Source organism: Cervus canadensis, chromosome 20 (assembly GCF_019320065.1).
Source record: "Cervus canadensis isolate Bull #8, Minnesota chromosome 20, ASM1932006v1, whole genome shotgun sequence".
NCBI classification, from domain to species: Eukaryota; Metazoa; Chordata; class Mammalia; order Artiodactyla; family Cervidae; genus Cervus; species Cervus canadensis.
In genome coordinates, this window is record NC_057405.1 from 14,057,671 (window position 1) to 14,085,542 (window position 27,872).

Here is a 27,872-nt window from a genome sequence, read left to right on the forward strand (position 1 = left end):
GAGCTTATTGTTTTGTGGATAATCTCCATCTTATCTAAAAAGATACTATAAAGCATTGACACTGACTGTTTTGAGAAACCCTCTAGCCAGTCTTAACCAGTTAAGGAACTGAGGTTAGTCTGATTTTGTAAATAAATACATGAATGAAGTGATTACTGCTTCCTTTTCTTTTTCATGTTGAATTGTTGAATCTTTGAACTGGTCTGAGTTTAGTTTATGGAATATGCTTTTTAAAGATCACTTCTTATGATTTTATGTTGAACTATTTATTGGGTTCCTGTTGTGTGCCAAGCATGATACCAGATTTGAGTATGTATCACTGATTGAAATATGTTCCTGCTCTCAACTCTAGTTGGAGAGGTAGAAAATAAACACAAGTAAATAAAGAAGAGGATTCCCAGTCCAGAGAACATCAGTTTTTTTTGGCATATACTGTCTTCCTAGAAACTATGATTTTATTTCTGTACATGATGTTCTTATTAATATGATATTACTTGTTTCCAAGGCTTTCCAAATTCTGGTTTCATTTGTAGTTCTTTGTGGGTTATAATTATAACTACACTGAACATTTGATACTTTTATAGGTAAATATGACTTTGTTTGTTCTACATAGTAGTAAAGAAAAATATAGATAATTGATATCTTTACAATTTCTCCCTGCCCTTCTTTTTTTCATATCCACAGCTGACGAAAGGAAATCTTATATTTGTCTTTCTAGTACAATTACTGGGAATATAATCTTAGTGTTTTTTAGTTCCCTTTATAGACTACTGTGTGTTCTGCAGAAAATAGGTCCTTAACAGGTGAATTTTGGATGAAAGGATGGAGGTCCTTTTTGCTGTTCAGAGTTAATGTATGTCTTCACAGAACAGTTACTGGGCCAAAGAATGGGGTATGCTTGATATCTTAAAAAGTTGTCATACTAATTAGGTTTAATTTGTTTCATCTACATAGTCATGAAGCTTGCTTTGTATTTTAAAGATAGTTTAGTAGTTTTCATTCTAATGAATTAAATACTATTTTTCCTAGGAATCTGGTGAAGGCAAAAACTCATCAGAATGTAGGGATAGTGAAATTAAAAAATGGCAGCTAGCACCTTTTCGAAAGATGGGACAACCAGTGTTACCTCGGAGATCCTCAGAGGAAAAAAGTGAAAAAATGACAAAAGAGTCTACAACTGTTATTTGCACAGGAGAAAAAGCTTCAAAACCAGGTAGTAAGAACAGTAGAAATTATTGTATACTAATGTTTTTATATTTTAATGGCAAGAAAAATAGTTTAGGTGATTGACTTTACTTGAAATAAGCTGTTATTGTTCGGAATTTTTGGGAAGTACTAATGACCTCAGTAAGATAAGACCCCTGCCCTCATGGCTTTTAAATATTAATGGGAAATGGCAGATAATAGGGAGACAAATAAAATGGTGTGCTATTTTAGAGAATTTAGGCACTGAAGAAAAGCTTGAATAATGGAATAGAGAGTCAAGGGTAAGGAGAATGGGAGGAATTTGTTTTGAAGAAAATGGAGGCTGTGGGATCTGAAGGAAAGCAGAATTGTTTTGGAGGCAGGAATCCACAGAGGGCACAGCCAAGCTGAAGGCTTTGAAATGGAAGCAGTCTGCATTTGAGGAGCAAGAAGGTCCCTGTGGAATGCTTAGAATGTTACAGATACATGAAGGGTAAAATGGTGGCAGAAGGTGAGTTGAGAGAAAATTATGTAGAAACTCTGAGGCCATGACAGGAGTTTATTCTGAATAGAGTGGGGAGCCTTTAGAGGAATTTGTACAAGGGAATGCTGGCTCACTGGGTTTTTTTTTTTGTGGAGACTGGACTGTCAGGGAATAGGAGAGAAGGAAAGTGGACTGGTTAGGAGTCTACCAGGATCTAGGAGAAAGGATGGTAGCCTGAAAACAGCACAGTGAGGGTGGTGAAGGTGGTCTGGTTCAGATAGTTTTATAGTAGGCTTGGAAGAACTTGCTGACTGGTTAGATACAGGTAGGTGAAAGAAAAAAGAGTCTTAGCAGATGATTAGATCAGTGTTGGTGTTCTTTGTGGAGATGAGAGAGATTTGGGGAGGAAAAATTGAAAAATTATGTTTTGGGTATTTTGAGATGCTTACTAAGAGACAAGGAGATATTTAGAGTAAATCTTTGGCTGATGAGTCTGGACTTTGGGCCATGGAGTATAAATTTGGGATTTATTGGTGCGTAGTCATTACTTTAAAGCATGCACTTAAATGTGAAGAGCTACATAGCAAGTTTGAGGATGAAGAGACAGAAGCAGAGTCCTCAGGCATGTCAGCATTTAGAACTTGGGCGGGAGAGAGGCTCCAGCAGAGGAGATCAAGAGATGGCCTTTGATGTAAGAGAACTGAGAGACCATGGCGACCTGGAGGCCAGGTTAAGTTCTGAGAAGAAGGTAATGATCAACTGTCAGATGCAATCTAGATAGCTATTTGGGCTTCCCTCATACCTCAGTTGGTAAAGAGTCTGCCTGCAATGCAGGCGACCTGGGTTCGATTCCTGAGTTGGGAAGATCCCCTGTAGAAGGAAATGGCAACCGACTCCAGTATTCTTGCCTGGAGAATCCCATGGGCAGAAGAGCCCGGCAGGCTACAGTTCATGGGGTCTCAGGAGTCGGACATGACTTAGCGACTGTACCATCCAACCAACCAGTGGGGACAAAAGCCAGTTGTAGTGGCAGAAGGAAGAATGGAGGGTGAGGAAGTGGAGATGGTGATTGTGCATAACTCTTCCTAGGACGTTTGCTGTTAAAGGAGATAGGAATGGTGTCATGACCTGAGTGACTTGAGGTGGATTTGAGGTCAGGATTTCTCTTTAAGGAGATAACATGTTTGTAAGGTTAATGGGAATGATCCAGTAGTGAGAGAATTTGATGACGTAGGAGAGAGGTGATGGTTGAGGTTCAAAGTCCTTGAAGAGATCAGAGGGGATGGGATTCCCCCGGAGGGGTTGGTCATAGGAAAGGACAGCTGATGCCCTGTAATGGTAGGAAGGCTGCATGCAGAAGGAGCAGGGATGCGTGAGTGAAGTTAGTAGGTTTCGTGATGAGAAAATAGGTGACATTGTTTTTGTTTCCTTAGTGAAATATGAAGTGAGAAAGTCAGGCGAGGTTGAAGTTGGAGAGGCAGGTATTATTGGTTTGAGAAGAAAGAAGAAAAAGCCTAAAATACATGTTTTGGAAAGTGGGAGAGCAAAAAAAATTCTAGGATGTTTTAATAGGATTAGGGCAGTAGATTGAAGTATCCACTTGAGATTTTTGGTTATAAATTTAAAGTGAGGTCTGTTAGCACCAGTGCTTGTTTTCTCCAGTTATCTTTAGCTGTTTGTAGGGTATTTGGGTGAAGGATAAAAGTTAGCTTTCGCCAGGTTATTGCTTTTACCAATGTAGCAAATCTGCTCGCCACTGCAAGAGACATGGTTTTGATCCCTGTGTCAAGAAGCTCCCCTGGAGAAGGAAATGGCAACCCACTCCAGTATTCTTGCCTGGAAAATCCCATGGACAGAGGAACCTGGTGGGCTGCAGTCCATGGGGTCACAGAAGAGTCGGACACGACTGAGTGACTAAACAACGACATAGATATTCCCTTCTCCACGGGAACTTAGTTTTTAAGTAAAATTCATTTAGAACTTTTTTTTTTTAGGTGTAATTGACATATAACAGTTTCAGTTGTACCGTATAATGTTTTGATATATGTATATATTGCAAAATGGTCCACTGCAATAAGTTTAGTTAACATCTGTCACCATACATAGGTTAGAATTTCCTTGTCAAGAATATTTCAATGTGGGATATGGATTCTGATCTAATGATTTGAAAATAGTGATTTTTTTTTTCTCATGGCACATGGGATCTTAGTTTGCCAACCAGGGGTCGATCCTGCACCCCCTGCAGTGGAAGCCCAGAGTCTTAACCACTGGACCACCAGGGAAGTCCCTAAAAGTAGTGATACTTAATCAGTTAGCTCTGTTATATTGTACATTAAAAAGGAAAATATATTTTTAAAAGCAGCTTAGTGAGTTTTGATATTTATTTAAATTAGGTGCTCATGAGAAGCAAGAGATAAAGAAGAAGAAAACTGAAAAGGGACTGCCTGGTGTGCATCCTATAGCCGTTCCTGCTTCCAAGCCTTCCACAGACCAGATCCGACAGAGTGTCCGGCATTCTCTAAAAGACATTCTTATGAAAAGGTAACACATATTGCTACTGTAGAAGATTGAATAGTATACACTTCATGTATTTGAAAAATAATTGAATTATTCTAATTTTAAGACTTACAGACTCAAATTTGAAGGTACCAGAGGAAAAGGCAGCAAAAGTTGCCACAAAAATTGAAAAAGAGCTTTTCTCTTTTTTTCGGGACACAGATGCTAAATATAAGAACAAATATAGAAGTTTGATGTTCAATTTGAAAGATCCTAAGAACAATGTAAGTATCTTTTGTTCATGTCTGGACATTTATGTTCCCAGCTTTCCTACTGAGAACATACACAATACGTAGGGGTTTATAATTTAACACAATAGATCTATAATTTATTTCTTGAAGTGAGACCAGTAATTTTAATAAAGTCTCTTGCTACTGAATTGAGTTACAAATTCTGTACAGTGGTGACTAGTGTTATACAGTCTCTTTTAAAATATAAAATACTAAATAAATCTTAACCTGATTTATGTAAATTCTTTGCTTAATGTCTTTTGTCTAATCCAGTTTATTAAAAAATTCATTCCTGTGTAATCTTCAAAAATCTGTTAAGGCAAAATTCATAACACTATAATTAATACTTTCTGATTTAAATTTGAAAGTAGAGCTATGCTGCTTAAGAAAATAATTTACATTTTGATAAAAAGATAGCTTTTAAAATAGTTATTAATTAAAAATGACTTTAATTTTAAAAATCTTTTAGCAATGGAGTAAACTTTAATTGAATACCTAATCTTTTCCTAGGGTTTTTTATTTGGGACTTAGAGTCTGTGGGTGTAGATTCAAACTCCTTAAATATTAAGTTTTACAAGGTTTTCACATCAGTGCAACAGTTTGTGTAATGATACTTGCTGTAAGTGTGATATGAGATATTTTCTTGAAGTCTTCTAACAATTACTTAAGAAAAATCTTCATGTAAATTCTGCTGTCACAGTCCAGTGGATCAGATACTTTTTGAATTATATAATCTGAAAACTTTTCTTCAAGTAAATATTTATTTCCTTTAGGTTTTTTCTTGCAATTGGTTCTTTGCCTGGGAGTTCCCTCCAAGCATGTTAGGATTTAAAGATATGAAGTTTTAAGAATATGAAAGACCATATTCAGTAAAGTTCCTTTAGGCAGTAGCTTTTATGTAGTCATGGGTTGGCTGTTGTGATAGTATGTGTTCCTGGGAAGACTTAATACAATTTTGGATAGGTGTTGTAATAACTTCACCACTATACATGCTTCTCCATTATGTGTTGATTTTTATACAAAATGTTTATTTTGCTGCCTTATATGATGTTTCTAGAACAAGGCTGTCATTTATTCTCTTTGCAGTAGGTGATATGTGAATCATTAAACATTATAAATCAGATTTCAAAACTGCATCTTTATGATAAGTTTCTATACAGCAGCTTCTCCTTCTTTAAAAAATGTTTTTCTCTCCTTCCCATTTTTAAATACCTCCAGATATTATTTAAAAAAGTGCTGAAAGGAGAAGTAACCCCTGATCACCTTATCAGAATGAGTCCAGAAGAGCTAGCTTCTAAAGAGTTAGCTGCTTGGAGACGAAGAGAAAACAGACATGTAAGATTATCTATGAATATGTGTTTGTCTGTATTAAAACTTACATTTTTTAGCCACAGAGAAAAGGTATATCCACAGAGGAAATTCAACTCAGAGTACACAGTTATAGACCTTTTGTTCTGTACTTCTCATTACTCATCCTCCATTGCTGCTGCTGCTACTAAGTCGCTTCAGTCGTGTCCGACTCTGTGCGACCTCATAGACGGTAGCCCACCAGGCTCTCCCGTCTCTGGGATTCTCCAGGCAAGAACACTGGAGTGGGTTGTCATTTCCTTCTCGAATGCATGAAAGTGAAAAATGAAAGTGAAGCTGCTCAGTCGTGTCCAACTCTTAGCGATCCCATGGACTGCAGCCCACCAGGCTCCTCCATCCAGGCAAGAGTACTGGAGTAGGGTGCCATTGCCTTCTCCTCATCCTCCACTAGCCTATTCTTAAATTTTTTCTTTTTCTGTTCTGCTTTTTCCTCATTTCCTCCAGTTATCAGCTTTCATAACCTTATATTTTGTAAATCAGAAGGATGGAAAAATTGGTCAATCTATTCTCATATTTGCACATTTCAGAAGCACAGTTTGAAGATTATGAATTTTGGTAATTTGTGGAGCCAAATTAAGTCAGAATGAAAAAGTTTATGTTTATAACCTCATAATACTCAGTTTCAAATACCAAAAGCTTTGAAAAATAAGAGCTTCTTTTTCCCCTGTTACAAATTTATTGATAAATGTGATCCTGAAGTGTCATATATGAAAGTTCATATTCACAGAAATACTTTTTGTTAAATGGCGAAGTTCGAGACCTAACTAGTGTATTATATAACATATGTAGTATGTACACCGTATTGCATTTTGAAACTGAAAAATCCTGAAAGTCACCATGCCAAGAGTTTTCATTTGGGGTTTGTGAATTTGATATACCTTTGAAGGTGAGGTGAATATGCATCTTTGAGTTACTGTGACAGCAAGATGGCCACATTATCCCATGTTTTTATTACAACAAACTTAGAGTGGTAGCCCTTTATTCTAGAAAATACTGGTTCCTTATAGTTCATATTAATTGTCCATGATATACTTGATCTTAAGCCTCCAAATTGATTTTCTACCAAATTTGGTTCGAAGTGCAAGAGGCCTTAATTTGATAGATTGCACTCATTCACATCATTCACATATTTCTTCACTTTCACTCTGTGTAATTTCCCTTATTTTGCAAATAGTATCACCATTTCTTTTTTTCCCTCTGAATCCCAGATATGCACATGCCTTGCTTCTGCTTTGAATCTATGCCTGCAAGTATCATCTGCATGGAGACTTCTTTCTTTAAGGAAAATTTGCGCTTAACAATGGCAGGACAAGTGACTGGACCTATCTTTCCACTGTCAACTTCCTTTTACTTGTTCTTTTTGTGCTTACTTGTTTATTAGGTTTTATTGCTGAGGTTGTTCACTGTAACCAAGTATGTTCCATCAATAGACCACTGACGGAAGACTGCCTTTTTTTGTTATTTGAGTAAATTACTGTTCTGGGGAATGTTAGAACATCAGGTTAAGAACCTAAGAGGAACTTGTTCTCATTTATTTCTCTGTGGCAGCTGCTAAAATAGTAGATCAGAAAGCAGATTTTAAATGTAAATATCATGTTTTATCACTTTGCAAATAACGTTGCACTTCAGTTGCCTCTAGTTACTATACGTTGACCTGGAGAAGGAAATGGCAATCCTCTCCAGTACTCTTGCCTGGAGAATCCCTTGGACAGAGGAGCCTAGTGGGCTACAGTCCATGGGGTCGCAAGAGTCAGACACGACTGAGTGACACACACACAAAGACACACATTATACATTGAAACTTTTCTGGGCTGAGATATGAGGTCTCATTCTTAAAACCCTAGCACTTAAAACAGTCTCTGACATTTGCAAGTACTCAGTATATATTTGTTTTTTGACAAACTAAAGGTTAAAAATCATCTATGATTTTAATTGTAAAGTATTTCTTTAAAATATTTCCTGTTAGACCATAGAGATGATTGAGAAAGAGCAGAGAGAAGTGGAAAGACGACCTATCACAAAAATAACACATAAAGGTGAGATAGAAATTGAGAGTGATGCTCCAATGAAAGAACAGGAGGCAGCCATGGAGATTCAGGTAAATTATGATGATAAAAATAGCATGTTTTATAGTGCCCAAAACATGAGGATTCAGAAAAGGTTTATTTGGCTAATATTCTTAAAGTAGAAAAAATAATTTTTTAAACTGTGTGTTTATTATGTAGTTTGATGGTTTTTTGAGAGTGTTTAAAGTATTGTTTCTCTCTATGAAGCATACAGACCACCTGCATCACAGACACAGACAGTTAAACATTTGATAATGTAGATTCCTAGGGTCTTTATGACTTAGAAATTTTAGTCCTTAAACTCTGTAGGTGCTTCTTAGGCCGACTGTATTTCGAGATGTGGTGTGACTTTTCTTATTTTCAAATATCAGTGAGGTAATAATATGAAATCTTATTTGAGGCCTTGGAGAATAGGATTGTTTGAGTTTTTACTCCATTTTATGTTATAATTAACATCTAGCACTTACTTTTTAAAGAAATAGTGAGAAACAACCTATGAATGGTATAGTTTAATTTTGGGAAAAAAATAACAGTATGAAATACAAGTTCATAAATAACTGAGGCCAACTTTTTTCTGTTAACCTAATTTTTACTTTCACTTTTGTTAGGAACCTACAGCTAGTAAGTCAATGGAGAAGACAGAAGGATCTGAAAAACAAAAAGGAGAGATTGACTCGATGTCTAAAGATACCACTGGTCAACACAGACAGCATCTTTTTGATCTTAACTGCAAAATTTGCATAGGTAATTGGAATTATTTCTTTCTAAAATGTTGCTTTTATTTTGAAATCTGGACACTTGTGATTTAAGTTGGTTTTGTTTCCCTGGTGTTGGTGTGAGTCAGTCTATGACTTAAAGGGTAGTACTGAAACAAGTTTAGTGAGTAATGACTAGCATTTCAGAACAAACAAAAACAGAAAATGGGAAGCATTGCAGTGAATGCACTGATAAAGATAAGTACAATTTTGAGAGACTATGTTGTTCAGTCGCTCAGTTGTGTCTGACGCTTTGCGACCCCATGAACTGCAGCATGCCAGGCTTCCCTGTCCTTCACCATCTCCCGGAGCTTGCTCAAACTCATGTCCATTGAGTCAATGATGCCATCCAACCATCTCATCCTGTGTCGTCCCCTTCTCCTCCTGCTTTCAATCTTTCCCAGAATCGGGGTCTTTTCCAATGAGTCAGCTCTTCCCATCAGGTGGCCAAAGTATTGAATTTCAGCATCAGTCCTTCCAATGAAGGCGCTTGGCCTTTATGGTCCAACCCTCATATCCATACAGGACTAATGAAAAAAAGTGCAGCTTTGCTGGCAAAGTTATGCCTCTGCTTTTTAATATGCTGTGTTGGGTTTGTCATGGTTTATCTTCCACGGAGCAAGTGTCTTAATTTCATGGCTGCAGTCACCATCTGCATTGATTTTGTAGCCCAAGAAAATAAAGTCTGTCACTGTTTCCATTGTTTTCCTATCTATTTGCCATATTCCAAAAAACTCCCTCCACACATGCATACATACATGTATTACACACATCATAAACACACAGGGGTATGTGGAGTGTGTATGTATGTGAGTTATGGATCATGATATAAAATATACTTTACAAATTACAATGAAAACTACTGAAAGGCTACTTTGGTAGGCCATGTTAAGGATTTTAGTCTTTTATCTAAGAGCAGTAGATAGTGATTGAAGGGTGTTTAGCAGGGGAATGACATGATCAGATTGGAATTTTTGAAGATTTCTCTAACTTTGAGTAGAGATTATGGTGAAGGAAGCTAAGTGGTAGACCTTTATGCACTGGTACAAGACAGAGATGAAATGGTTTTATTCAAAGTGGAAGCATTGGAGGTGGAGGTCAGTAAGCTTTGAGATACTCAGGTAATACTGACAGAATGCTGGATTTAGGGCATAAGAAATGGGGATGTGAAGAAAAGAAAATGGAATGTGTTGACAAAGAGTTTATATTCAGTTTATTGGTAGAGATGGGGGATTAAGAGTTCTTTAAATTAACTCTAGAGTTGCTCTCAGTTTTAATTTTTTTACTGTGGTATGCTAAAGGAATACTGAACGTACTTTGTTCAGTAAGATGAAAGATTCTTCAGGTTAATCAGTATGCTACCCTCCACTGTATTAGAGACTGACTGAAATGTATTATAAATTTGGTAACTTTCTGATAATAGGAATAACATGTCTTCTCAGAATGGTGTGATCACATTTTTACAATGTATACAATGGTAAAGACTTAAAGACAGGGTGTTTTTAGATATTGTTATCTCTGAAGAAAGCTACCTATAGTGTCATAGTATTTTTAGTATACTCATTAGTTTGTTTTGTCTGGGAAAAATCTTAGTAATTTTTCTATTGATTTGAACCTATTAATTTTAATGATTAACAGTGTAACACTTATAATTAATATAATATTTAATATTGTAATATCTCAGATTTAATGGTAGCCCACAATACAATTGTTAAACCCTACTAGACTTGACCTATTTTTAGAAAGGTGGAATGATTTTTTTCTTGTGGTTCTGTAGGTAAAACTAGTTCTGTAGGTAAAACTGTAAAAAAGAACTAAGGTTTTTACCTTAGTTATCTCAAGAAAGTATGTTTCTTGAGAAACCTATATGCAGGTCAGGAAGCAACAGTTAGAACTGGGCATGGAGCAACAGACTGGTTCCAAATAGGAAAAGGAGTACGTCAAGGCTGTATATTGTCACCCTGCTTATTTAACTTATATGCAGAGTACATCATGAGAAACTTTGGGCTGGAAGAAGCACAAGCTGGAATCAAGATTGCCGGGAGAAATATCAGTAACCTCAGATATGCAGATGACATCACCCTTATGTCAGAAAGCGAAGAGGAACTAAAAAGCCTCATGATGAAAGTGAAAGAGGAGAGTGAAAAAGTTGGCTTAAAGCTCAACATTCAGAAAACTAAGATCATGATAACTGGTCCCATCACTTCATGGGAAATAGATGGTGAAACAGTGGAAACAGTGTCAGACTTTATTTTGGGGGGCTCCAAAATCACTGCAGATGGTGACTGCAACCATGAAATTAAAAGACACTTAGTCCTTGGAAGGAAAGTTACGACCAACCTAAACAGCATATTAAAAAGCAGAGACACTACTTTGCCAACAAAGGTCCATAGGTCCATCTAGTCAAGGCTATGGTTTTTCCACTGGTCATGTATGGATGTGAGAGTTGGACTGTGAAGAAAGCTGAGCACCGAAGAATTGATGGTTTTGAACTGTGGTGTTGGAGAAGACTCTTGAGGGTCCCTTGGACTGCAAGGAGATCCAACCAGTCTATCCCAAAGGAGCTCAGTCCTGGGTATTCATTGGAAGGACTTAAGCTGAAACTGAAACTCCAATACTTTGGCCACCTGATGGCGAAGAGTTGACTCATTGGAAAAGACCCTGATGCTGGGAGGGATTGATGACAGGAGGAAAAAGGGATGACAGAGGATGAGATGGCTGGATGGCATCACCGACTCGATGGACATGAGTTTGAGTAAACTCTGGGAGTTGGTGATGGACAGGCAGGCCTGGCGTGCTGCGATTCATGGGATCGCAGAGAGTCGGAGATGACTGAGCAACTGAACTGAACTGAAATAACTAAGTCACTTTGCAGTTTGCATATGTCATGAATTGCTGTTGTATGTAATATGATGTAGGATACAGATTTGTTTTACTTGGTCACATTACCTCTCAAGACTGTTGGAATTTGGTGTAGTTTAGTTTAAAAAATGTTTTCTAGGGTATTAGACTACCTGTTTTAGGGTATGGTTATAATGTTTCCTTTTCAAAAGCTTGTCTGAGTTGTTTAATGTTCTCCTTTTCCACATCAATAAGAGAGGTAAGTTCCATAAATCATTGTGAAAATGATGATAGTTAAAAACTACCCCTGCTATGCAGTAATGCAGTCAGGGAAAGTGAATAACTCTAGAAATGAAGATGGATAAAGTTACAGAAATTTCAGTTTACAAAAATGGTCTATTTTGGTGTTTTCTGGCTTTAGGTCGAATGGCACCACCTGTAGATGATCTTTCTCCAAAAAAAGTGAAAGTTGTTGTTGGTGTATCTCGTAAACATTCAGACAATGAAGCAGAAAGTATAGCAGATGCTTTGTCTTCGACCTCAAATATTTTGGCCTCTGAATTCTTTGAAGAGGAGAAACAAGAATCTCCGAAGTCAACATTCTCTCCTGCTCCACGGTAATTTCCCTTAGTTATAAATTCTAATCTTTATACCTCTTTGCTAGATTTTACTTGGAAGTCTTCAGAAACAGAAAAGTGACATGTTTCTTAAGAAAGGAACCTTTCTTTTGAGATGGTAACTGTACCTCCCTATATTTTCAACTAATTGAGATTTTTAAAGACTCTAAAAGTTAGAATTGAGTATTAAAGCTATCTTTGACTTTAAAGCTATCTTTCATTATATTAGTCCTAAGAGGCAAGAAATAAGTCATTAAAGAAAAATTGCTTGCATTTTCTGGACCCCATTTTAGTCTACCTAAGCCAGTCTAGAAGAAAATCATGTAAAACATGACTATGTTAATATGAGTATGTTTCATGAAGTGAAAATATAAACTCTTTAATCATAGCTTTACGTACTTTGGCCTTTGGTTCATTTACTTACTTTTGGCTGTGCTGGGTCTCTTGCTGCATGTAGGCTTTCTCTAGCTGCGATGCATGGGCTTCTCATTGTGGGGCTTCTCTTTTTGGGGAGCATGGGCTCTAGGCATGCAGGCTTCAGTAATTGTAGGGTGCTGGCTTAGTGTTTGTGGTGCATGGTCTCAGCTGCTCTGTGGCATGTGGGGTCTTCCCAGACCAGGGATCAAATGTGTGTCTCCTGCATTGGCAGATGGATTCCCAATCACTGGACCACCAGAGAAGTCCTGCTTTGGCCTTCTTGACATGCTAAAGTAGAAACAATTGATGAGCAAGTAGAATATGCATTTATCATGAGCAGATCTTTAGGCTGAAAATTTCTTAATGTCATTTTTTTAGTCCAGAGATGCCTGGAACTGTTGAAGTTGAGTGTACCTTCCTGGCTCGATTGAACTTCATCTGGAAAGGTTTTATCAACATGCCGTCTGTAGCAAAATTTGTTACCAAAGCCTACCCAGTATCTGGTTCCCCTGAATACTTGACAGAGGTACTGTGAACTTTTCTGCTCTTCTATGCCTGAGTTGGCATATATGTTTTTGAAGGCAAAAGGCAAGGAAACAGCATAATACAATAGTAAAAATATTTATTTTCGTTCTTGGTAAAAGTATTTATTGACAGTGACTCTTAAACATTGAATTAATGTAATTACGAGTTCACAAATGGAGTTTTAGAACTATCGAAAATTGTGCTCTGAAAGTTTTAAATCCACGTTTTGTACTCTTTCCAAGATGTACTCACTATATCAATTAAAAATTAATGGATATTTTGCATGGATATCTAAGTTTTTCTTGAAATACAGACTTACATGAAAGATTAACATGTTTATGGCCTCCAGTGCTAGTCTGTTGCGAAGACTTTTCGTTGTTAACAGGTCTTCTGATTCCCCCATTGCTTGTATTTCCACAACTTCACGACTGTGGTTCTTACCTGCCCATTTCAGTGAATGAGATAAAGACCACAGTTGAGCCTTGAGTAACATGAGTTTGCACTACTTGGGTCCACTTATACATGAATTTTTTCAATAGTGAATACCACAGTACCACATTATCTTCAGTTGGTTGAATCCTCAGATATGAAACTGTGAATACAGAGGGCTGACTATGTGTAACACTGATATGATCAACTGCACCTTTAATCCCCATGTTGTTCAAGGGTCAACTGCCTAGTTGAAACTTTCCAGCTAGTTGACAGTCCTGAGATCAGTGACCATGGTTGCTGCGGTGGTGCCCTTGGTTGGTTTTATACCTGAGACAATAGGAAAGGACTGTTAAGCAGCATTTATGGGAAATAAGCAGCTGTAGTACTTCTTGCTTAGAGAATCCCAGGGACAGGGGAGCCTGGTGGGCTGCAGTCTATGGGGTCACACAGCGTCGGACACGACTGAAGTGACTTAGCAGCAGCAGCAGTACTATGGTATATACGATATTAGTAATGTGATAAATGAGAAAGTCGACTTTTTAAATATCATTTGAATAGTTGTACTTTTCTGTGTTTATGCAAAAAGGAAAATAAATCAGTATATGTGTACTCTATTTTTGTTGAGATTATATTTTGCTATTATGCTATTTAACATTAAGTTTTCTATCCATTCTCAGGCTGCTGACCATAAAGGCAAAGTTTTCAGTATTTTATAAGACACAAATCTTACATATGCCAGTTTTCTTTTAAGACTAAGATAAACTCTTCTTTGTGTTAGAATGAAATTAATTTAAGTCCGTGTAATATTGCTTATCTAATCTCTATCAGCTTATTTGTCCAGTTGTGTTTTTAATTAATAAACAACTTAATTGTTACTTTTGCATATAGTTTGCTTGGGAAGTAATATTTTAGACCACATTGATTTTATAAGAAAAAAATTCAATAGACCCATTATGATTTTCTTATAGCATAATTAGTCTTCTAAATTTCTAGATCAGTCCACAGTGAAAATAACTTTTCTTTGAAATGAGTAATTAAGTCCTAAACTATGGAAACCTTTTGATTTTAAACAAAAATATTCTTTTTTCTGAGCCAGGTTATATGTGGTTGTTTCTCAGAACTCCACCTCTGCTTCCTACTTATTTCTAGTTTGATTTGGACTAAAATTCCAATTAAACTATTTAAATCAATTAATTATTTAAATTTAATTGAATTAATATTGATTACGATTTTTCTGTCTTCATTGAAAAACAAATATACTGATTAAAATTTCAAATATTCTAAAAAAAAAAAATTTCAAATATTCTTAACTACACACCTCATAATTGATTTTATGTATAGTCCTCTGTTCTCAGAAAGATTGAACCTTTAAAAAAAAATGAACCTTGCATTATTACAATGTTATTCTCTTTTGCACAGTATACAGTGCAAAAGTATACTGTATAGTTAAACTTGATAACTTCTGAAATCCAGCTGTTAGTGATTAAGGCATACCCCAGTTCACTATGACCAAAAAAAAAAGGATGGGGAAAACAGTACCCCCTAATACTCTGAAGCCTGCTGTACTCTTCCTGGGTTGTCAGAATGGGATGCTGGCGCTGCTTCTTTTTCTTGACCTGAGAGTCTTTCTTAATTGTATTTGAGCATCCACTTCAGTCATTTGGAGTTGACATTTGAGGTAAAGCCTAACTGCTATCCCTATATTTTCTTATATTCGTTGATGTATTTTATAATCTTTTTTAAAGTCACTTTTTCAAATTAGTCTTAGAGCTAAATTTGTATGAGGTATAGATATTATAATGAAGATAAACTGTATACATTGATCACCTTCATTTTTTACCACAGGACCTACCAGATAGTATTCAAGTAGGTGGTAGGATATCACCTCAGACAGTTTGGGATTATGTGGAAAAAATTAAAGCCTCAGGAACCAAGGTGAGGAGAACTTTTTTCTCTCTACCAGTATGTAAAAATATTTGAAAAGTAAACCACTGAGATTTCTATGCAAGGTCCCCTAGGGTGGACCTAAATTGACATAATATGCCATTGGCTAAGGCTCAAAGCCATTATTCCTTTAGTTTTTTATCTTTTCCTGCTTTTGATATGCTGTCTCTGATTTCTATCATTGTTTTAAAAGGAATGTTATAGAATAAGTATTGAGATTCATTCTGGAATGTTGCCTTGCTTTGATTATAGACATTTGTTTTGGTTGGGGCACAGGCTAAGCTGTTGGGACAGAGATCCTAAAATACAGTGGCTCAAAAAATAAACTTTTCCTGTTACATTAGGTAGGTCTGTAGTTCAGTCTTGCAGTTGTTAGATTATTCATGGATTGGGCTCTTCTGTCTTACTGTTTTTAAGACTGTGGCCCTTAGCAGTCAGTCAAAGTCAAAGCTGATTTATCAGCTCCAAGTGGGGAAAACAAGAGAAATGGCTGTTGAGTTGTTTTAAAAGCAAGAGCTGGAATGTGTGGTTTTCTTTTCACTTCCTCCAACTGCTTATACACTGTTAGGAGGCTGGGAATTGTGATCTCTGTTGGATGGCCATGTGCCCAACTGAAGGTTAAGAGGGCTCTCTAGTAGGAAATGAGGAGGATAGATATTGGGATATAGTTAATAGCCTTTATAGCAATATTTCTCTTTTTCTTTTATCTCTGTATCTTCTATCATTTCTTTAACTCATAGAACACTGCTACACAGGAATATTTAATCATTAGAAGAAATCATTTTTCTCTCCAAGGATGTTAATACTCAGCATGTTACAGACATTCAAAAAATATATCTTGAATAAACGAACATTAATTTTTTTCTCTTATGATCAGAAGTCTTTAGTAAGGTTAGTAAAAATTCAAGATGGATTTTCTTCAGCTGAAAATATTTTTTTTTCCCAATATAGATTGTAGAATTTAAACTAATACAGTGTTAGAATACAGATAAAACTTTGAAGCACTGTAAGAAAAGTTTTATTTATTTGCTTTCACTTTCTTATGATAGTGGAAATCAGGAAAGTGTTGGGAAGTATTACTCTTGGACATTTGAGGAATTGCTCTTCATCTGCCCCCCAGATGTGGTATTTATTACCACAAATATGGCATAGTGTGCCTCCATCTAGAACTGACCAAGACACTGTCACAGTTGTTGCCTCCAGATAAAAGCATTCGAGGTGACAGATCTAAGAGGTGGAGTTTTAGTCCAGCTCACTGGCTCTCCTCCTGGGGTCTTGCATCAGTTTAGGCTTTGTGGTTCACCTGGCTCTCCACTTCTTGATTGTATACTTTCATGAAAAAATATCTGTTTTTCATTCTACCAAATTAACACCAAATTGGGACTTTTTTTTTTTTTAATCTGAAACAAAGCCAAGAACTCAGAGGCAAGCAAGTAAGTTTCTGAGTAAGCCAAATGATTTTATAAAATTTATGGCCTATGTGTATTTGAGGTCATTTCACTCAGCCCCCTTTATTCATAGATTCAGTTCCTCTAAGTTGGATTATCAGTGAACTTGTGCATTTCTCTGTGTTTGTACATAGTGGGGCAGTGGTGGCTGCTATTAATTTGCAGTGTGCTGAGAATATAGACAGCTCTCTGTAGAAGTTATAACATTGGAAATCAGGACATAGTATAGATATCAAGACATGTGGCTTTAAATATCTTCTTTGCCACTGATAAGTGTGTCACCTTGAACAAATTGATTACTTTAGGACTGAGTTTCTGTGAAACACTTTCAGATAAAAAAGATCCACCTGTGGATCAGCAAAGATCTTTCCCTAAAAGTTGTTTCCTTATAGTATTCACATCTGCATTTAAGTTGGTAAGCCATGTTATTACTTGGTAAGTGTCAGAAAACTCAATAGATTATTATAATTGAGAATGGTATTTAAAACCAAGCTACTGTTTAAGGTTATTATTTTTATTATTTGTTATTTTCTTGAATAGGAGATTTGTGTGGTTCGCTTCACACCTGTGACTGAAGAAGATCAAATTTCTTATACTTTGCTGTTTGCATACTTCAGTAGCAGGAAGCGCTATGGAGTGGCCGCTAACAACATGAAGCAGGTCAAAGACATGTACCTCATCCCTCTGGGTGCCACGGATAAAATCCCACACCCTCTCGTGCCCTTTGATGGACCTGGTAGGTATCTGTTTAATTAGTAGAATATGAATGAAATGGGGTGAGACGGCCCGAGTGGGAAAGCTGAGCCTGCTTTCCTTCTTGGGACTTGGCCCTCAGAATCTGCCCAGACAGGAACAGGCACTTGTTTAGGAGACTGTAGTAAGCAAAATTTTACTGTTTATTATAGTGATTGAAAATGACTCTTGATTGATGTTTTTGATTTTGTACAGGCCTTGAATTGCATAGACCTAATCTGTTGTTGGGCTTAATTATTCGTCAAAAACTGAAGCGGCAGCATAGTGCCAGTGGTGGTGCTGGTCACACAGCTGAGATGTCTGAAAGCGTACCAGTAACATTGCCGCCTGATAAAAAAAGTAAGATAGAAGTTTCCACAGAGGGAGCAGCAGAGGAAGAAAATGACTTTTTTAATTCTTTTACAACCGTATTGCATAAACAGAGAAATAAGCCTCAGCAGACTCTTCAGGAAGACTTTCCAACAGTCATTGAACCTTTATTGGAAGTCACCAAACAGGAACCACCAAAACCTTTAAGATTCCTTCCTGGGGTCTTAATTGGCTGGGAAAATCAACCTTCTACTCTGGAATTGGCAAATAAACCTCTTCCTGTGGATGATATTCTTCAGAGCCTTTTGGGCACCACTGGTCAAACATACGAACAAGCTCAGTTAGGGACAGAACAAAATACTCTTAAAGAAATTCCATTTATAAATGAGCAAGCTAATCCAAAAGCAGGGACGATAGATACAGGAGAAGCAACTGATGGTGAAGCGAAGGAAGTGAAAGTTAAAGGAGATAACCCTTCAGAACTGACAGATAATGTGGTGGGAGGAGAAGAGGCGTCCGCCCTGGGGGTCTCTTCCGCTTCTGCTGGGCCTGTGACAAGTCTTAGTCTCAGAGGTAAACCACCAGACGTTTCTACAGAAGCATTCCTAACAAATCTATCGATTCAGTCAAAACAGGAGGATACTGTGGAGAGTAAAGAGAGAGTGTTAAAAAAACAGCTGCTACAAGATCAAGAGAATAATGTGCAAGATAACAGGACTTCAAATACTAGTCCTCCCTGTAGGTCTAGTGTAGGGAGAGGAAACGTAGATGGTAATGTGAGTTGCAGTGAAAATGCTGTTACTAACACAACAAGGGCCCCGCAGTTTATCAACCTGAAAAGGGATCCTCGGCAAGCAGCTGGAAGAAGTCAGCAGGTGACTGCTCCGGAAAACAGAGAAGGAGAAGGCTGCCGTCATGGAGAGAAACCGCCTCTTCCTGGCCCATCGCACTTAACTGAGCAGAGCAGCGTGGAGGAGAAGATGCCATCTGTAGAGAAAAGCTCTTGTGTTCAGCAGAGTGACGATTCAGGGGCTGTACAAGACTCGCCATCGGTAGAAAACATACAGTCTTCTCAAGTGGAGCAAGCAAAACCCTTACAGGAGATTTTAATGCAAAATATTGAAACTGTGCACCCATTTCGAAGAGGATCAGCAGCAGCAGCATCTCATTTTGAGGCTGGAAACACATGTCAATCCGAATTTCCTTCTAAAAGCATCAGTTTCACTTCCAGAAGCACCAGCCCCAGAACAGGTGCAAACTTTTCACCCATAAGACCGCAGCAACCCAGCCTTCAGCATCTGAAGTCTAGCCCACCTGGGTTTCCATTTCCAGGACCTCCTAATTTCCCCCCACAAAGCATGTTTGGATTTCCGCCACATTTGCCACCCCCATTACTTCCCCCTCCAGGCTTTGGCTTTGCCCCAAATCCCTTGGTTCCCTGGCCACCTGTTGTTCATCTGACCGGCCAGCCGCAGCGTGTGATGGGTCCCCTCTCACAAGCGTCAAGGTATCTGGGCCCACAGAATTTTTACCAAGTCAAAGACATTCGGAGGCCGGAACGGCGCCATAGTGACCCTTGGGGTAGGCAAGACCAGCAGCAAGTGGACAGACCATTTAACAGGGGTAAGGGGGATCGTCAGAGGTTTTACAGTGACTCACACCACCTGAGAAGAGAGCGCCACGAGAAGGAGTGGGAGCAGGAACCTGAAAGGCACAGGCGCAGAGACAGAGCCCAGGACAAGGACAGAGACAGGAAGGGCAGAGACGAGGGGCATAAGGATAAAGAGCGGGCGCGGCCGCCTCACGGGGAGCGAGGGGCGGACGGCAGGGCGGGCAGGGAGAGCAGGAGTGCAGACAGGAAGGCCGACAAGCCGAAGGGCGAGGACGCGGAGAAGGAGCGGGAGAAGAGCAAGCACAGAGATGGCGAGAAGGACCGGGAGCGGCACCACAGAGACAGGGACCACGCCGAGAGAGCCAGGAGCAAGAGGTGAGGCGGCTGCGGGGCGCTCAGCGACTGTCCCTGTCGCGTCTGAACCTGCGTGACTGCCTGCTCGGACCGTGCCGTCCTTTCAGTTTCTAATATTGGTGGTTTGCAGAAGAATAAATTGTGTGTGTTGGTGCAGAGTGCTCTGTGCCAGTGCTCATCATCCCTTCTTCATACCAACAGCCCTAGTTACAGGAATTTAATATTTTTAAAAATTTACATTGCTGTATATTCAAAGATTTGTTTTATTAATATGCAATAAAGGCTTAGAAATTTTAGTTTTATTCCTTAATTGGTAAATATGCTTAACTGTGGAATATATTTACCACCTCTAGTGAATATCCTTTCTATAATGACTAATTTGAGAGTAATGTGTACTCTGTAAGTTTGTTTTAAATTGCACTGTTTTTAAAGAAACTCTAGAGGAGCAACAAAAAGCCAAACAACTTTGTAATCAGATTATATTAATCATTTCATTCGGCAGTTTTTGACCCAAGAATTGGAAGCCCAAGGAGTACATGTATTGCTTTTAATCTGCACTCACTGATGGCGTTTATTATTGTGCTACAGCTTTGTGCTAGTCCATTATTTTCCTTTTCTTTTTGGCTCTTCAGAAACTTGAATACTTAAGCTTGTACATGATCTTGTGTTTTGCTATCCTTTTTACTGTAAAATGTAAATATTTTAAGGGATATTTTGATTCCAAATATGATAAAAGAATTTCTCACCTATTTTGTGTGTGTGATTTGAAATTCAGTAGTAAAAGAGTTTCTTCTTTGAGGCTTTAAATACCTTTAGACATTGTTCTCCTCTTACTCAACCAAGAGCATATAGGCTGAGTAAGATGAGGGGGAAAATGATTTCTTTATCTTAGATTATAGACTATTGAGATAAATCATGTAGTTCTGACAAGACTAGAATTTAGAGCTACTGCTGAAAAACTGCAGCTGTAATCCAATTTATAGGTATGTTTCTGAAAACTGGTGCACCATAAAAATTTGATACACTGACTAATAATTGTAAGACCATAGAACTTTTATTTAAGAGAAACATGTGAATCTCTCTGTAAAATGTGTAATTAGCCCTAGCTTGTTTGGGGAGTAAATAACTATAATGTTGTATGCTCATTTTTCTTGAAAGCACAGGGAGGCTATTGTTAATCCAAACCTAAATTTATTTCCACCCTAAATTGCATAATGCTGTATTGATTGCTTTAATTTAAAGTAGTAGCTACCAAATGATGCTAATCCTTGAGACCAAAAGGAGAGAAAGAAAAGCCAGTATTTTTATTTACCTGTATTAGTGAAGAAAAATACACATGACTTCACAAAATTAAGAAGATAACTTTGTTTTCCTAAAAAGTTTACAGATAATGGGTTTTGAAACTGAATCAGCCTTGCTGTTTTTAACTGGAGAGAAAATGAGTGGAAATTCAAAACCAAATCATTTTGTCTAATTTGTAGCAACTTGAAATCCCTTTTTTTGTTTTCCTTATCCTCTGAAATTTATCATCATGTGGAGTCTGAAACAGGCTTCCCTGGTGACTCAGATGGTAAAGAATCTGCCCGCAATGCAGGAGACCTGGGTTCATTCCCTGAGTTGGGATGATCCCCTGGGGAAGGACATGGCAACCCACTCTAGTGTTCTTGCTTGGAGAATCCCCATGGACCGAGGAGCCTGGCGGGCTACAGTCCATGGGGTCACAAAGAGTCGGACACAACTGAGGGGCTAAGGACAGCATACAGCATAGGTTCTGAAACAATAAAAGTGTTTTTTTTTTTTTTTTTTTTAATTTGCACCTTTTCTTTTGGAAACTAGCTTGTTAGAAAACAAATCAGTGCAGATTAAAAAAACTAAGGTCAGTCAGCTTTTGCATCATTATGAAGAAATTGTTATTAAGGTTTTACCAAAAAAAAAAAAAAAAAAGCCCCAAACCAAAGAAACCCTAGGTTTTTTATTTCACATACATCCCTTGGTAATGAGTGGGGAACTGGTTCCTGGACACTCCCACCGATACCAAAATCCATGGATGCTCAAGTCCCTTATATAAAAGAGCATAAATTTGCATATAACCTATATACTTACATACTTTAAATCATCTCTATCTAGATTACTTAAAATTTTGTAAGTCTAATACAATGTAAATACTATATAAATAGTTGTAAATATGAGGCAAATGCTATGTAAATAGTTTGCAGTGTACGGTAAACTCAGGTTTTAGTTTTTGGAATTTTCTGGAACTTTTTTCCCCCATCTGATGTTGAATTCAAAGATGAAAATCCACAGGTATAGAAAATCAACTATTTGTATCTCAGTAAATGTGCTTTCACTGATCCAACTGATCAGACAACAGGTTTCTTCTGCAAGATACAAGTAAAGAAGAATGGGTTAACCAACTGAGGAAAGCCTTTAAGTCAGTTTTTGATTACTCTTAGCAAATAGTTTTTATACATATAGCTGGGAAATGTATATAATTCTTTGTTCATGTCTAGTAGAATCATGGTAGATTTCATATAGCTCTCTGTTAGTAATGACCATCCTCTGGGATTGCAGGGCTACTGAATGCTGGAACCAGGTCTCTTAACCCCAGGGACTGGCTACTGTGGAGAGTAAGTATGGGTATATTGAGTATTTTGAGGCTTTTGTGAGGAAAGAAATGGAAAATGAGAAAAGTTTTCAGTGAGGAGCAGTAGCTCCAAAGCCATTCTCATGCTTTGTCTCACCTACCAACCATCCTTACACAAACTAGTGAAAGTCATCTTTCTGTTTCTCCTGTTTTAACAAAAGCCTGCTCTTTAAAAGCAGTTTGAGGCTTTAAAAAATATAGAAGAATCTTATGATAGTTTAAATACTTGCTAAGTAAAATACAAGGATGTCTCAGTGCTTATCTAGTCCACTCCTTGTAATCCTTGTGTCAGTAAGAAAGCCTCCATGTACCCTCTGTGGGTCAGACCTCATGCTGAGTGCTTTATGTGAACCTTGGTCAGCCTGCAAGATGAAGACTTACCTTAGAGCTGAGGAAACTGTTACTCAGAAACTGTACTGCCCTGAGTTTATATTGCTGTTGTCAGAACTGGAGTCCTAGCTCAGTTCTACTTTTCCTCCAACGTCCAGTGGTGTGGTTGTTCTCTGAGGCTGGAGAAAGGAAGAGGGACTCATGAGTGCACTCGCCTTTCACAGCCCTTTTTCCTGCCGTCTTATCTACCTGTGGACCACCCATGCCTCAGAGTGAGCAAGAAGACATGGCCAAAAGTCTGTGGGTTCTGTACAGGTGTGCAAAGTTTGTATTCATTTCAAATCCTCGTTTGCCAGTCCTCTTTTATTAGTTTCCTTTTGCTGCTGTGACAAATTATTACAAGCTTAGTGGCTTGAAATCGCACAGATTTATCTTACACTTCTATGAAGTAAAGTCTGATGGGTATCTCTGGTGTCAGAGGGTGCATTCCTTATCTGGAGGCTTTGAAAATAACTCATTTCCTTTCATTTTCCATCTTCTGTGGGCCACCCGCCTGCCTTGCCTCATTGCCCCTCTCTCCAGCTTCCAAGTCAGCAGCATGAGTTTTACTTTCTGCCATGTCTGGCCCTTCTTACTTACTGTTCCACTTTTAATGACCCTTGTGAGCACAGTGGGTCTATAGAGATAGTCCAGGACAGTCCTACTTTATGCTCCACTGATTGGCAACTTGAATTCCATCTGTGACCTTAAGTCTCCTTTCCCTGTGTAACCTAGCATATTTACAAGTTCCAGGGATTGAGATTTACAACTTTGAGGGCCATTATTTACATTATTAACTTGCTTAAATTGTAGTGAACCAGATCTTAATTACAAGTCTTTTGGAATTATAAAACATCTAAGGCCATGTAAATGCTTAAAAGTTAAGGAAAAAAACAGTAGAGAAGAAAATGGAGTAACAAGCTTCTTGAATATTAACGTGTTTTTGTATGTGTGATAACATAAAAGTCAGATGTTGATTATGTTTATTGCCCTTTGTGGTCTTTAGTAAGTGGCAACCCGACCTAAAGTTTTAGAGGGATCTGAGGAGATGGATATAATGCAACTGATGTGTTCATACATTGAACTATTTGCTTTAATAAGACTTGGTTCTTCATCAGCAAGCTCCTAGAATGCACGAAACTTGATTTATGCCCAGCCACTGTTAAAAAAACTGAGAACAGCTATATGTGACTTAACCAGTTAACAAGTAGTTTGTTTCCCAAAGCAAATCATGAGTAAAATTGGTTACTGCTATTATGAAGGTGCCAAACACCCTGATTTCTTTGATTTGTTTCATAAAGAATTTCAATAATTCTCATGTGTAGAGCAAGAGGGTACATGAATGTGTGAGTTGAAACACAAAAATTATATAAATAGCCAGAAGTGCAATTTCTTGGCTAAGGTATTTCAGCTTACTTTAAAAAATGTTCTCATGTTTATATTCAACACTTTTGTTACAGAAGCATCATGCCATTTGTAGTAAAATTATCTGAAAGGTTTTTATCAATTATTTTTATTTTGTGCTGGGGAAGCATGTCACATAGGAAATCATCCTCAACACCGTCATCACTTTAGGATAGCAAAAACAATTATAATGTTGATAATTTACCACATGAAATTTTGCATTTTAAGGTGAAAAAATATTTTTACCATTTTGACCTATGAATTTTACCTACAGACTCTAGGTTGCAATTTTCAGTCTTGTGCCTATTCTTCATGCATTTGCTCAGTTCTTGGAATTCAGTGGTGAGCAGTGCTTGCAGTGTGGTGTAGAAGGCATCTGAATGTAAGATGCCAGCTGTGAGAAGCAGCAGTTCTCAAAGATAACTAGTTTCAAGACCCCTTTACACTCTTAACAATTATTGAGACCTCTGAAGAGCTTTTTTTTTTTTATGAATTGTCTATACTTAGCATATTAGAAATCAAAATTTTATCATGAGCACTTTTTAAAAAAAATTATTTATCTTGGAGGCTAATTTATATTGGAGGCTAATTACTTTACAATGTTGTGGTTTTTGCCATGCATTGACATGAATCAGCCATGAATCAGTTCCCCATCCCATCCCTCTGGGTTGTCCCAGAACACCAGCTTTGAGTGCTCTAATTGTAAAAATAAATACTTGTTTGACAGTAATCTCATTCTATGTTAATAACATTTTATATAAAATAACTTTCAAGCTAAGTCAATTTAGTTAATGGAGTGGTGGTTTTCATATTTTTACATCTCTAATATCTGACTTAAGATGGCTGGACTCTCTTCTGCATTTAATGTTTAGTAGTAATGTCATTTTTGTTTGAAATATGAAGGAAATCTGACTTCCCACGGATTTGTTGTTGAGAAAGAAATCATTCTCTTTGTGGATCCCCTGAAAATACCTAGGGGTCCTCAGGGGTCCTTCAACTACACTTTGGGAAGTGACTCTTCAAAGAGAAGCCAAATGTGAAGGGTATGTGGTTTAGGCGAAGCCTTCATAACCTTCCTAGAACAACTTTCTTGCCTTTACGTGTAAAATGGGTACCTTTAAAAGTCAGCTGTCAAAAAGTATTTAGAGCATTTGTGATCTCAGTAACTCCAAAGTTAATGAAATGGTATGGACTAAAGCAAATTTAAGGCAGTTTTTCAGCATATGTTGGAGTTGTGTGGTTTCTGTTAAAAAACAAAACCTTTGAATCAATGCATAGACATTCTGCAGTTTTGCCTTACATTGTATTTTGCTCACACACTTTGTAATGTTGATGGGAATAGTGTGTTTGGGGGCATTTGTATCTCATCAAATGACACGAAAGTTCTTAACTTGGCTCTGGAACTTTTCTAAACTAGCTTTCTGATTGCAGTACAGGGGCAAAAGTAAGTAAAAAAAAAAAAAAATCTCAGATTCTGCAGTGATAAACTGTTCACCTAGCTTCTTTGTATAGACTGGAATCTGGACATATCGCACTGGGAAGTTAAATGTGCATCAATCCTATGTGTGTAAAATCTTTTCTCCATTTAATAGATTAAATTACAGATTTTTTCTTTTCAACTTTACACATGCTCCTTATTACTAAGATTATTCTCCTCCTTACTGTCCTATTCTACCTGTAGTACTTTCTGTCAGTCATGTGTTGTCAGGTGGTTTTTTTGGTGGCAAAATTGTCATAAATCCCAAACTGAAAATGTTAAGTAACAACAGCAATGATAACTACCTCCCAGTCTAAATGGAAGGGGGTGAAAATGTTGTTCACAATTATGTTGGTAATGGATGTTTGGGCAAAATGGACTTCCTCAGTTATGCTTTTAAAGGTACAGATATCAGGACAAAAATTTTCAATAACATTATTCAGAGCCTGTTTTAACCTCAATTTGGAGACCTGTAGAATTGAATAGTTAAACGTAAATGAAGTTTAACTTAAAAAATTTGATCAGTTATATAAGTACATGGCTTAAAATGGTCAAGAAATTCTACAAGGTTTATAAACAAAACCCAACAGTGCTAGCACTGCTCTCCAGAGGTAACTGCTTTCAACTCTGTTAGATGTTTTTTAGGATATTTATATTTGTGAGTGACATGTATATGCTTTTTTTTTTTTTTTAACTTAAAAAACTAATATCTTTTGATAACTTGGGGTGGAAGACAAGGATTTAACCTTTACCAGCCAACTTAACTTTCCTCCATTTTCCACCTCCCCACAGTCAACTCAGTGATTTTTGGCTTACTTAGATCCATATTCAGATTTCACATTATTTCCATTGTAACTATTCATAGCTGAGCCATGTAATAGAGTATATTTTCTTTCTTAATAATTTTAATTTTTCCTTTGGTTAATACCTTTTACCTTTTTCTTATTTTCCTTTGTCTCTTGGTAATTACTGATATTTTTATTGTCCTCATAGTTTTGCTTTTTCCAGCATGCCATAGAATTGGAATCACACAGTATGTAGCCTTTTCAGGTTTGCTTTTCTCAGTTCAGTTCAGTTGTGTCCCTCAGCCATGTCCAACTCTTTGCAACCCCATAGACTGCAGGATGCCAGGCCTCCCTGTCCATCACGAACTTCCGGAGTCCACCCAAACCCATGTCCATTGAGTCGGTGATGCCATCCATCCATCTCATCCTTCATCGTCCCCTTCTCCTCCTGCCATCAATCTTTCCCAGCATCAGGGTCTTTTCAAATGATTCAGCTGTTGGCATCAGGTGGCCAAAGTATTGGAGTTTCAGCTTCAGCATCAATCCTTCCAATGAATACCCAGGGCTGATCTCCTTTAGGGTTGACTGGTTTGATCTCCTTGCAGTCCACGGGACTCTCAAGAGTCTTCTCCAACACCACAATTCAAAAGCATCGATTCTTCGGCACTCAGCTTTCTTTATAATCCAACTCTCACATCTGTACATGACCAGTGGAAAAACCATAGCCTTGACTAGATGGACCTTTGTTGGCAAAGTAATGTCTCTGCTTTTAAATACGCTGTCTAGGTTGGTCATAACTTCCCTTCCAAGGAGTAAGCCTCTTTTAATTTCATGGTTGCAGTCACCATCTGCAGTGATTTTGGAGCCCAGGAAAATAAAGTCAGCCACTGTTTTCACTGTTTCCCCGTATATTTCCCATGAAGAAATGGGACCAGATGCCATGATCTTCATTTTCTGAATGTTAAGCTTTAAGCCAACTTTTTCACTCTCTTCTCACTTTCATCAAGAGGCTCTTTAGTTCTTCTTCACTTTCTGCCATAAAGGTGGTGTCATCTGCATATCTGAGGTTATTGATATTTCTCCTGGCAATCTTGATTCCAGCTTGTGCTTCCTCCAGCCCAGTGATTCTCATGATGCACTCTGCATATTAGTTAAATAAGCAGGGTGACAATATACAGCCTTGATGTACTCCTTTTCCTATTTGGAACCAGTCTGTTGTTCCATGTCCAATTGTAACTGTTGCTTCCTGACCTGCATACCGGTTTCTCAAGAGGCAGGTCAGGTGGTCTGGTATTCC

The 27,872-nt window shown here is 37.7% G+C and overlaps 1 protein-coding gene across 11 annotated transcripts in view; it reads left to right on the forward strand.

The window, feature by feature from the left end:
• Positions 1 to 27,872, forward strand: part of PHF3 (PHD finger protein 3) — a 171,676-nt gene that overhangs the window by 70,068 nt on the left and 73,736 nt on the right. For 5 of the 11 annotated variants that reach the window (XM_043439435.1, XM_043439436.1, XM_043439438.1 and 2 more), the window contains 11 exons: positions 1,030 to 1,213; positions 4,063 to 4,210; positions 4,293 to 4,449; positions 5,674 to 5,790; positions 7,790 to 7,921; positions 8,498 to 8,633; positions 11,907 to 12,102; positions 12,898 to 13,045; positions 15,322 to 15,411; positions 17,409 to 17,604; positions 17,817 to 20,645. In XM_043439435.1, coding sequence (XP_043295370.1) covers positions 1,030 to 1,213; positions 4,063 to 4,210; positions 4,293 to 4,449; positions 5,674 to 5,790; positions 7,790 to 7,921; positions 8,498 to 8,633; positions 11,907 to 12,102; positions 12,898 to 13,045; positions 15,322 to 15,411; positions 17,409 to 17,604; positions 17,817 to 19,921 — 3,609 coding nt within the window. In that variant the 3' untranslated portion in view covers positions 19,922 to 20,645. Of the gene's footprint in view, positions 1 to 1,029; positions 1,214 to 4,062; positions 4,211 to 4,292; positions 4,450 to 5,673; positions 5,791 to 7,789; positions 7,922 to 8,497; positions 8,634 to 11,906; positions 12,103 to 12,897; positions 13,046 to 15,321; positions 15,412 to 17,408; positions 17,605 to 17,816; positions 20,646 to 22,467; positions 22,524 to 23,028; positions 23,186 to 27,872 lie in introns of those variants that run through there. The other 6 variants (XM_043439445.1, XM_043439444.1, XM_043439442.1 and 3 more) reach the window with 3 other exon arrangements.